Source organism: Thamnophis elegans, chromosome 1, assembly GCF_009769535.1.
Source record: "Thamnophis elegans isolate rThaEle1 chromosome 1, rThaEle1.pri, whole genome shotgun sequence".
Classification (NCBI taxonomy): domain Eukaryota; kingdom Metazoa; phylum Chordata; class Lepidosauria; order Squamata; family Colubridae; genus Thamnophis; species Thamnophis elegans.
Window position 1 is genome coordinate 128,546,291 of NC_045541.1, and position 12,566 is coordinate 128,558,856.

Genomic DNA, 12,566 nt, shown 5'->3' on the forward strand with positions numbered 1-12,566 from the left:
AATTAAAATACACGATGCAGAGAGATTTGATGGGATTGGACTAGAAAGGTCTTTGCCATAATTCAGCATTATCTACTCATGCTTGGTTTTTTTATTTAAATATGTGTATTTATCCCTCCATTCCTGGAATCAATCAAAACATGCAACAAGAACAACACATACACAGTTTCATCTGAAGGATGGAGGTAAATATTGGAAAAAACTACACACACACACACACACACACACACCTTTTAAGTCTAAGATAAATGTAATGATTTTGTCTGGTATTTTGTATAAAATGATCCTGGCACTGTTAGCTAGTTGATATTTTGCATTAATTAAAGTTCACATTAAACACACAGAGGTTCTTATTTTTTCTTAAAAGAATACTGAGGAGGTTTCAGCCTTCACAAGGGACAGGAATACACTCCTTACTTTCTACATAACAACTGACATACTCCAACAGAGCACTAATTATGAGGATGCAACAACATCATAAAAACTAGGACTTACATCTGAGTTAATATGTTTGGGATTATATTAATTATCACAAATGTTTTTTTGAAAATGCACATTTCATACTTACTTTCTTGTACATTTAGCACAGGGTTTATGAGATTATCTAGAGTCTGAGGACCATGTTCAGATTGTGGTGGCGGAAATCCAGGGATTAAACAAGAAAACATACACAGCTGTTCTTTACTACAATTATTTTGAAGTGCTTGCAACCATAAGAGGAATAGACGGACACCTTCACGACGAATCTTAAATAATGAAATAAAAAAAGTTAACATTTCACATTTATTTAATGATAACTTTGAATACTTCAGTTGTATCATTCCAGTGCTAAAATAACAATTAGAGATACTCCCAATATATTAAATAAAATGTTGTGAATAAGATTTTTAAAGTTCTGACCCAATACAAGTAGTCATCAATTTACTACCAGAATTGGAACCAGAATTTCCATTGCTAAGAAAGGCAGTTTTTTTAAGTGAGTCACACATGATTTTACAATCTCTTTCGCCATGATTGATTAGAGAATCACTGCAGTTGTTATGTGAATTGTACAATCATTTAGTGACTCTGACTTCCCCCATTGAGTTTGTTTGAGAGAAGTTGGCTGATAAAGTTGCAAATGGCAATCACATAACCTAAGACCCTACAGCAATAAATACATGCCTGTTGCCAAGCACCTGAATTTTATTCATGTGATTATGGAAATGTTACGATAATCGTAAGCATGACGAATGGCAATAAGTCACTTTTTTTCAATGCTGCTGTAAGTTGGAATGGTTGCTAAATGAATAGTTGTAAATAACAGACTAGCTGTATTACAAAAAATATCCACGTGTCGTCTCCAGTTCTTATATTTTATACCTAAAACATTTTAAGCATACCTTTAAAGAATTCCCTGTGTGAAGTAATTTCTTTAAAATTAAGCCTGAAAAATAGAAAACAGTGTACAGTTAATATTCATCCCTTTACAGGTAAGATAAACTGTGAGAGTTCTCGGTCAGACTTGATAAAGTCCTTTTAACAAGTCCTTGGCAATCTCTAGATTACTTTTGGTGATCTTAATTCCAACTGGTAATAGGCTGTATACCAGAAGTGACAAAAGATCACCTTTGAATCATTTTATGACTCTATTTTCCAAACAAATACAATATACACAACAATATATTCTTGACAGTTTAAAGTGCATCTTCTGTGAATGAAAAAGTGCAGCATTGGTGAACTTTGTATGGTCATTACAAAGAGCATTACAGGATTATAACAACAACAGGATATTCATTCTTTATAAAACATTCATCAGATTGCAATTTGAATTAAATTCATAAACATAAATAATATAAAAACATATATAACTAACCATTCATACAGAATCTTTCTTATAGAAGAGAATATTTGTAACTCAGGGTTGAACTCCAGGGTCCTTGGTTCTTTTCTTGCAGATGTTTCATTATCAAATTAGGTAATGCAGTGGGTTAGAATGCAGTACTGCATGCTACTTCTGTTGGCTGCAATTTGGCAGTTCAAATCTCACCAGACTCAAGGTTGACTCAGCCTTCCACCCTTCTGAGGTGGGTAAAATGAGGATCCAAATTGTTGGGGGCAATATACTGACTCTGTAAACCGCTTAGATATGTCTAAGTGTAATTGTTATTGCTAACATTATCAGTGCACTAGTAATGAAACAACTGCAAGAAAAAAACCAACCTCAGAGAACACCAAGGAAGGACCCCACAGAATCTTTCTTAACATATTTCGATTAGTTACAAAATATATTCCTATGAACTCTTACCAAGAAGAGGTAACTAACTTTGGCCTTCTAGCTATTGCGGCATGTAGCTTCCCTAATCTAGGCTTGCAGTTCTTAATAGCTAAAGGGCCATAGGCTCCCATTATTTGCTCTAAGGCCAGGATGGTGAACCTGTGCCACATAGAGCGCTCTCTGTCGGCATGTAAGCCATCACCCCAGCTCCACTGCGCATGTGCGTGCACCTCCCGCTGGCCAGCTGATTTTCAGGTCTCTGCCGTGCATGCTTGGGGCACATGTAGGAGACACGCACACATACACAGGAGGGTGCAACATATCCCCCCAGCCTGTTTTTGGTCCCAGGAGGCTGCCGGGAGGCCTACTAGACCCAAAATGGAATGCGGGGGTGGTGGTCACGTGTGAATGTGCGGGGAGCACGGGGGTAATGTGCGCATGGACGTGGGGGGGTGTCATTGCATCATGGGTGCTGTCACGCACATGTGCTTTCAGCATGCGACGATAAAAAGGTTAGCCATCACTGCTCTAAGGCAATGTCTTCTATCTTTACATCTCCTATTATTTTCTTCATGCATATTGGACCCACTATTAATATATGTCTAGCATTTCAATCACATTAATGAATACAATCATTTCAACAAATCACATTAGATTTATTATTCAGAACATTTGGTTCTGAAATCTCTCTAGTTCTTAGAACTGCCAACCTTTTTCCTGCCAAGACGATAGTGTAGTCAAGTTTTTAAAACACACTGACATTAAATTCAAAATAGGAACCAAGGACAGAAAAATTATTACTAGGCAAGTCCTTACTCAAAAGCAAATACATACCAATACTGTGAAATTGCCATCTCTGGTGAATTCTTTCTGGAAGAAGTTGTAAAATTTTCTAAAAAGCAGAATGAAAACAAATCATGACATAATCACTAGGAATGGAAACAAATAGCTGATGTAATAAAATTAAGTAAAATCCATTAAATAAAGTAATACCGTATTTTTCGGAGTATAAGATGCACCTTCTTTCCTCTAAAAAGAGGCTGAAAATCTGGGAGCGTCTTATACACATACAGTATTTTTTCCTCCTGAAGCCCCCCCCCCCTTCACCAAAATGGCCGTGCATAGCCTTATGGAGGCTTTCAGACAGCTGGGGGCTGGGGAGGGCAGAAATGAGCAAAAAATGGGCCTCCCCCCCTCCAGCCCACAGCAGCACTCTATAAGCCTCCATAAGGCTATGTATGCATTTTTTAAAACAAAAAATGGCCCATTTTTGCAAAACATGGGCCATTTTTTGCTCCCCCCGCCCCCTAGGAGCATTCTGCAAGCCCCCCCCAAGGCTAGTCATACCTTTTATTTGAAAAAAACGGGCCCACTTTTGTGAAAAGCGGGCCCATTTTCACGAAAAATGGGGCGTTTTGGGGATGTTTGCAGAGTGCAAAACCTTTTTCTTTTTCCTTTTGGAAAGCTGTTGGTTGATTTTAGGTGCTACAGGTTGTCAGCGATTTCCTTTTCCAGCACATGGATAAATACACCTGGAAACATTTACCTACCTACCTACTCTCTCTCTCCCTACCTACCTACTGTATTTATCTGTCTCTATTTCTCTCTCTCTCTCTCTCCCTCCCTCCCTACCTACTCTTTCTTCCTAATTGCTTACTGTATTTCTCTCTCTCTCTTTCTCTCTCCCTTTATCTACTTATATACCCACCTACCTACTCTCTCTCTCCCCCTACCTATCTACTGTATTTCTCTCCGTCTCTTTCTCTCTTTCTATCCCTCTACCTACCTATCAACACACTCTCTCTCTTCCTACCTACCTACCTACCTACTGTATTTCTTTCCCTCTCCATCTTTCTCTCTTTCTCTCCCTCTACCTACCTACCTACCTACCTACCTACCTACCTACATATATACACTCTCTCTCCCTTCCTACCTACTGTATTTCTCTCTCTCTCTCCCTTTATCTACCTACCAACCTACCTATTCTCTCTCTCTCTCGCTACCTATCTACTGTATTTCTCTCCGTCTCTTTCTCTCTTTCTATCCCTCTACCTACCTATTTACACACTCTCTCTCTTCCTACCTACCTACCTACCGTATTTCTTTCCCTCTCCCTCTTTCTCTCTTTCTATCCCTCTACCTACCTACCTACCTACCTACACTCTCTCTCCCTTCCTACCTACTGTATTTCTCTCTCTTTCTCTCCCTCTCTATCCCTCTATCTACCTACCTATTAAAAAAATGCCTCTTCAAAAATCTGGGTGCGTCTTATACTCTGAAAAATACGGTACATAAACTGCATTTATAACATTAATAATGTTCATTATTTCAGTTAAGACATTCACTGTATGTCCTGATTTTCATTGTAGAGATTTATTTCTAGATTCTATTAAGTTTTTTTACTTGAATAATTTTTTGCATTCCAGTATTCAACATCAGAATACCTTGAAAACTGCAAAAACTATAATGCCATTTCACAAACTAAAAATACATTTTTTGAACTAACAAAAACATTACTCTTGTGAATGATCAGATTTATAGGTTAATTCACAGGAAACATTAAATTGCCCTGGTTATTGTGAATGCACACATTACAATTTGTTTTTGTCCCATGCTTAGTCATGATGTATTAATTCTTTTCAGCTTTTTAAATTAGCCATGACATAGCTAATTAACTTTATGATATAGGCCTATGAAGGCAATATTGATATTAGCACACAAATGATATAACACATTGTGCAAATACATCTATTGTAGCTGCCTACTTTTAGGCCTCAAATTCTGACAAGCTACAACAAGTATTTATGACTGCCATGGAGAAAAAGCAAACTGACAATCCAGACTAGTATGAGTTAAATTTTCTTTTGTGAAAAATCTGAATGGTTTCATATATTGAAAGCAAAAATTATTACTCAATATTTATTGTTTAACTCAAATTATTTGAAAATTCTACTTTTTCAAGCAAGCTGCAAGCAAGGAAAGAAATTGTATATATGCTATCTAGAGTTATGAGAATATGGAATTCTATGCATGACACACAATTATTGTAATACAAGAAACCTATGAATAGAAGAGATAAGATTTGCTTTGCAAATATCCACATTTTTAATAAAGTACTTAAGATTTAATTTCACTTGTGTTCAAATTTGAAGATAATGCCATTAGCAGTGAATCAGAAGTATTTTTGAATACAAGGATTTCTGTTTCACCTAAAAGAACTATCTAGACTATGTCCCAAGGTAACATTCTCTACAGCCCTCTCTTTTTTGCCACTTAAGTTCTGTCAATGTTGAAGAGAAAGAAAGAGAAGCCAATTAAAACCTAAAGTGTAAAAAGCATGGAATTATTAGAATAAATTCTGGGTTTTTACAAGTGAAGAAAATATATCACAAGTTCACCAAAATAAATTATGTTCATGGTACAATGGAAGTACGTCTATATCCATACCTCAAAAATAAAAAGTATAGCATCTAGTTCTTCCCTTTGAGATTTGTGACCTAAACAAAAGAGAAAAGGGTAGGTTACAGCTACTGAGTATTAAATGATGAAAATAAGCATAATACTATGACACAATGAATTCCATTCAGAAAAATATTTTTCTTACAATATACTGTGTAAGATATATGTCACCTATCTAGAGGCAAAGGTGGAACAGCAAGACCTGATCCATATCAACCTTTTGATCCTCTCCTACAAAAATAGGTTCTGGTGTCTGCTGTTCTATCCACTTACCTCATAGGTAAAATGAAAAAGCAAGAATCTCTACAAATGGATTAAAAATATCTGCCATTTAGCCATTTATAATCAAGTTTCAATTTATACAATTCCATACCCATTGACAAACTTTGACTAGGCTTTGACTGGGTGCAAACTTCTTGATTGCCACCCATCTGCTTTAATATTCTTTTTTCTCCCAATGTTGTTGATATAAGAATTTTTAATGATGGATCAACAAGTTCATACAGAGAGTGTTCAACTTATAACCATTCATTCAGCGACCATTCAAAGTTACAATGGCACTGAAAAAAGTGACTTATGACCAGTGCTCACATTTACAACCGTCTCAGCCCTGCCCAGGGTCATGTAATCAAAAATTCAGCATGTATTTATAATGGTTACAGCATCCCAGGGTCATACAATTGCCATTTATGACCTTCCCAACTTGCTTCTAATAAACAAAGTCAATGAGGGAAGTCAGATTTGCTTAGTGACTGCATGAGTCACTTAACAACTGCAGTGACTTGCTTAACAACAAAGCAAAAAATTCATAAAATAGGGCGCAACTCAATTGTGGTCATAAGTTGAGGACTACCTGTACTGAAATAACATTGACATGAAAGTGAAGCCAGTTTAAAAATAAACTTTTGTTTGTCTGAACAATTGGAACTGTAAACAAGTAAATTGAAGTCACACTGATATACAGAAATCAGTGAAGAGTTTTAAAAAAAAATCAAATTATTATCAGGTTTTAAGTACTGAATCTATATTGGCAGGGTATTAGTTAGATTTACATGCTGCTTTCTTTTCGGAAGTTCAAGGTTAAAAGGATAAAGCATTGTGTATACTACCCTGAGTTGTACAATATAAAGGTAGGGAATAATAAACTAATCAGAACACAGCAGTCCTATTTTTCTTTATATCAACAATATCAACATGAGGTAGGCTGAGCTAATAGTATGTTAATAGTTAATAATCATCCATTAAGTTTTCATGGCTGAGCACAAACATGAACCTGGCCACCATGATATCAACCCAACACTTATATCGTTTATATCATAAATAATGTTTTACTAATATGTATTAATACAGCCATAAAGTAGTGCCTTATTAATGTGTATCAATAGGATTAATCACAGCAGTAAATAGTTGTAAACTGAAACATTTTGATAAATCCTTTCAATAAATTATGTTTATACAAAAATTATACATTTCAAAAACCAGGACTACAAATGGAAGTTATATATTTAACTTTTGTTCTTACCTTTCTGTTTCAGACTTATTTCAATAGTCACAAAATTTTCAAAAAACACGTAATATATATGTGAAAAATGTAATTCAAAAAACTGCTTAAGGTCAATAGATTCTGAATTCTCTGCAAAATAAGTAGGATATAATGTTAATGTATATAATGTTTTAAAGCAAGCCAATCAATGTTGAAAGCATAAACTTTTTACAAATAGAAATAATCAAATCTATAAAAGGTATATTTTAACAGTATATAAAACAATACTTTCATGGGAAAACAGGAAATTTGTCCTGATTTAATTTAATTTAATTAATTTAAATTAATCCTGTAATTTAGTAGGGAAATATGCAAAAATAGTTTTATCTTCTACATATAAGCTAATATATACTGTATCACATTTCAGATATTAGCAATCATAAACTCAGTGCTGATAGGGTATCACACATGTTCTCACACTCTAATATGTTATTGTGTATAAGCCATTAATTATTTTGTAGATAAAACAGCAAAACACCCCAGTCCTATTAATTTAAGAGGCACTAGGCAAAACAACTTTAAATATCAAGTTCATTTGCTTGGCCAAACCTGCAATATAATTGAGGTGCATGTTTTGACTGGCAGAATATTTCATTTGCCCTTTGATGACATACAGGAGAGTGTTCTTGCTAAAACAGGCATGGCTAAGACAAACTGCATTTGTTTTACTTTAATTTCCCTTTCTGTCATGTTATGGGAGCAATTTTTAGGTACCTGAGTTATGTACTTCTGACTGAAAATATGATTAATAAATTAAACTAATTTCCTACCATATAAATAACAAACATAGCTACAGAGGAGATCATTTTATAATATAATTGTGATACATTTTTCCTATGATTTGATGTTTGGTACTGAGATACCATCAACTTCTTTGGCCTAAAATATGGTCATTGAAATTTCTTAAAATTTGAAGACTCAATCACAGCTATATGAACTAATTGAGCCTTAGTATCAATACCAAGGAGCTCAAAAGTGTCCTGCCACTAAGGTAAATCAGGACTATTTATTTTTTATAATATTTATTATCCTTTTGAAACCTAGTGAATTCATGGCATGGCAGATGAAGTTGAATTTTATCTATTTTTCCAACCCAAAGAAATATTGGCAAAAATATTTAAAGGGGCTTTAGGACTCTTATTTGTTTGTTGGTCAACTGGATTATTCTTCTGGACCAAATCTGGTCTACTTTTATTGTGTTTGAAAATGGGCAAGATCTGGCCAGGGCTGGATAGGAAGAAGAAAGTTTAAAATTCCTATATATCCCTATAGAAAAGGGACTTGGGTAGCTGCTCAAAATTTGCTATTTCCTCAGTTCTAAGCTCTCCTGCCACCTTTTACCTGGTGATATTATCAAGAACAGAGCTTGATTGAAAAAAGCATCCAAAAGCTATGGTTTGTATGCTATCATTATTTATGGCAATTTATGTTAAAAGCAAAGATAAAAGTAGATTTAATTGAGAAAATAGAATCTGTAAGGAGTGATAAGAAAGAGATGGAGCAACATGACTATAAAATAATAGATTGAGACTTACATAAAGGACTATGGAGGGGATAACAAGATCTCTTACTGTACTTATAAAAAGCCTTTGTAAGAAGGCTTGTGTAGACATAAAGGTTTCTGAAAACCTTCACCTTCACTGTTAGCATTAAATGTAACTGAACCCAGATTCAATGTAATTGGAGTTGCTAAAATTTTCTGATGATGCAAGATAACATTATGTCCCAACATCAAGATAATTTGTTGATGGAGACAGGACATTTTCTGTGACAAAAAATTGGCTAAATTTTGGCTCACTGTCAGAAGGTTATATTAACTCTACCTTTAATAATATCAAAAAGGTGACAATATTGTTTGGCAGGACTGTCTCACCTAAATATCAAATTAATAAATATTTCAAATATACTGTCTATCAGATTAAATCTACCCTTAAAAAGTAAATATGATTTAGACAGTGTGAATGTTTATAATTAAATGCCTTTGAACATGTGTTCCTCTTTTTCACCAAAAAAAGTTAAGATTTGTTTTAAAAAGTAGCTCATAAAATAGAATGCACAGTTATTATATCAGTGACTCTGACAGGCTTTATTATAAGTGCAGGACAATTTAAAAAAATAAAACTTGCACATTTGCAAATCATGCTAATCCTTGTATGAAGATTTAAAATATATGCTCCTAGTAGCTCAAGGCCTCATGTAGTCTCTGAAAGAGTAAGCCAGAATACATATTAGCGCAAATGTCAAGATACATGTTAATGCAAATACTAATCCACATTGTAAAATGTTTTCCATTAGTTTTTTTTTTCATAAATCTGCAGAACAATACCCCTGTCAAAATCTCTTCTACTGGGACATCTTTAAATTCCATCAAATAATTATTTTAAACAAACTCATGAACTAAAATTCATTCAGAATATACCTGGCATATATATGTACCTTTTTCTCATTTTGAATCTTTAAACTAAATATAAATAACAAGTATGTATTCAAATTTCGAGCTGTCATGTTTTATTCTGTACCATGTAGAGGTTATGCCAGCTTCTATTGTTTCTTATTTATATATTTATTGCATTTGTATAGCTGCCCATCTCAATTACATATGACTCTGGTCTAGGCAGTGTACACAGTTTAAAGTGGAACTAAACAATCAACATAAAACCTTTTTCTTTTTTTCAGTTGGGTCAGATTCTTGGAGATTGCCTGGACAAATCGTTACAGTTTTGTTGACAAGTTTTTAAAGAAATTGTTTGTCATTGCCTTCTTCCTAGGTCTAAGAAAAAGTGAGTGGCCCAAATTCATGCAGCTGGTTTTGTGCCCAAGGCGGACTTAGAACTCACAAGCCTTCGGTCTCTAACCTGATGCTTTAACTATTACATAAACTGGCTCTCATTACAATTCAATCAATAAACCTATTAAAAATAATTAATAATAGAATAACAAAAAGATAGGGAAGAGTCCAGTCTAAATTTATACCAGCCATTTAATAAATTCCATGCTTCTGTGGGATCCCCAGGCTCAATGGCAAAACCAAGTTTTGAAAGCTTTCCAAAATTGAAAATAAAATTTCAACAGAGGTTCTTAAACATTTGCATTTATTGGTGTGTGTGTGTGTGTGTGTGTGTGTATGCGCGCGCGCACACACACACACAGAGGTAGTCCTCATTTAGTGACCACAATTAGTATTGGCAACTTTACTAGTAAGCAAAGTAAGTTTTAGTTAAGTTTTCACTAAGTGAAAATGTAACTAACTTATGATCTTATTTCAGCTATCTTTTGCTTTACAGATCTGTGAAGGTCATAAATGCAAGGACTGGTAATAAAGTTACATTCTCATCAGCAACTAAGAATGGTTTCTAAGCCAGCCAGTTACTGAATGAGGACTATATATTGAAACTTGATGGCCAGAGTATTGGAGATTTTGTTAAAAATAAGAAACAGGAGAAGCGTCTACATGAAGTCTACTTGGTTTAAAATTTCAAGATTTAGAGGAATACCTTATTCCATATGTCTGTTCCTTAAGACTATAACAGAGGCACCTCAAATGGTAATTTGAAGAACTGGTATGGAAAGGAAAGCTTTTCCATTAGTGGCTCTCCTTTATGATCACTTCCCTAATGTTCATGTTATAAGGATCTTATATTGCTAATTGCTATAATCTTTTTGTGTTTATTTTTATAAAAAATACATATTATTAAATGACTAACAGAATAAATAAGACTGCATATTAAAATTAATACAGTAATTTGGCTTATGTGAATGTTATACTTTATAAATAAAATTTGCCCTAGGGAATGCTTCTGTTAAATATATTGCCTCTTAGTTAATTATTTATAAAATGTAAACCCCCCCCCCACTGAATTGCCTTAGCTGTTTACAATGTACAACAAAAACATCACTAATATTTATTCAAAGATATGTATAACTAATAATAGATATATAATGCAAAATATAAATAATGGCACTAAAAGTCATGAGAAATAAGTATGGCATGTATCCATTCTTTAACTTTAGTAGTAAGAGCCACATTTCCCTCAACTTTGGTGCTAATTTATCCACATAATAAAGGTCCTAACATGGAGAAAATTGAATTAGTTATTGATCTCAAAAACATACATATTTCTACATGTATTGTTTTAATTATATTCATTTTATAGAGCATTCTTCTTAAAAGTGGAATCTGCAGAAATACATGTTAAAGTTAACAGGAACTTCAGTAAACAATTTTATTTCTTTCAAATACTAATGCTTATCAAGTCATAGAATGCAATGTTATTGCAAATAAAGGTTCTTTTATCATCAAATCTAAAAACCAAACCATTTCAGAGTTTTTATGATATGTAAGTTTAATTGGACTGACAAAACTACATTTAGACAGGCCTATTCTTTATCTGACTGTTTTATTGCTTGAAACAATTGTCATGAGAGACTGAAGAAACTACTGGTACTTTAAGGAAAGTCAACAAAACGTATTAATTTTCTTGGCAGTGACATTCATGTAACATATACATCAGGGAATGTTATAATTCAATAGCAGATCATATGTTTTGTATTCCAAACATTCTAACACCAGCTACTGGAATCTCTAGATAACATTGGCAAACATTTTATCTGAAAAGTTATCTGAAGCATTAATTACTTGCTGTACCAACAGTCAGATACTTTATGAGGCAACTTTCTCCTATTCCTTATTTATTAAGAATAATTACAGTGTATAAATCCTTATCATAAGGCAAAGTCACAAGATGTCTCCCCCCCCCCCCCCCCCCGAATTCTATGATTCTGTAAATAGAAGAATCAAGATTAAGTAGATTCCATGCCACCGGAGGCAAAGTTTTAGTAAATGTATTTGTCTCTAAAATGTCAAAATATTCTTGTCTGACCCAACAGCATAACACAGCAGCCTCTCTGGAAATTGTCAGAAACAGAGACCAGAAAACTGTAAACTGTTCATTAAATGGAACAGCAAAGAGAAACAAAGAGACACAAATTTTAGTATTAGGGACTATCCAGGTGGTCACTTCATGCAACTACACAAAAGCCAAACAATTCAGATCGAACAGTATCCCTTTCTCTTTTAGATGTCTGAAGCATCACAAAGTGTTTTTCTGCAATCTAGACAACAGGTGCTCAAAGTTACATGGCAGTACACTAGTTTCCCAAACTAGGACCTTCTGCACAGGACCTCCTACATTAACCACAGCAATGAAAGCTTCTTAATCCAGTTGAGGAAAGCACATCCTACACCCTGTTGGAAAGTCGAATTAAAATATTATGGTGACAGACACAGCAGGGAATCTACCTCATCTC

At 34.2% G+C, this 12,566-nt stretch overlaps 1 protein-coding gene across 3 annotated transcripts in view; it reads right to left on the reverse strand.

Annotated features, from left to right (window-relative positions):
* RALGAPA1 (Ral GTPase activating protein catalytic subunit alpha 1) overlaps positions 1 to 12,566 on the reverse strand; it is a 132,257-nt gene that overhangs the window by 118,682 nt on the left and 1,009 nt on the right. For all 3 annotated transcript variants that reach the window (XM_032230895.1, XM_032230912.1, XM_032230904.1), the window contains exons 2-6: positions 7,239 to 7,349; positions 5,705 to 5,754; positions 3,092 to 3,149; positions 1,383 to 1,426; positions 569 to 746 (exon numbers count right to left, since the gene is read on the reverse strand). In XM_032230895.1, the coding sequence (XP_032086786.1) occupies positions 569 to 746; positions 1,383 to 1,426; positions 3,092 to 3,149; positions 5,705 to 5,754; positions 7,239 to 7,349 (441 nt within the window). The remainder of the gene's footprint in view (positions 1 to 568; positions 747 to 1,382; positions 1,427 to 3,091; positions 3,150 to 5,704; positions 5,755 to 7,238; positions 7,350 to 12,566) is intronic.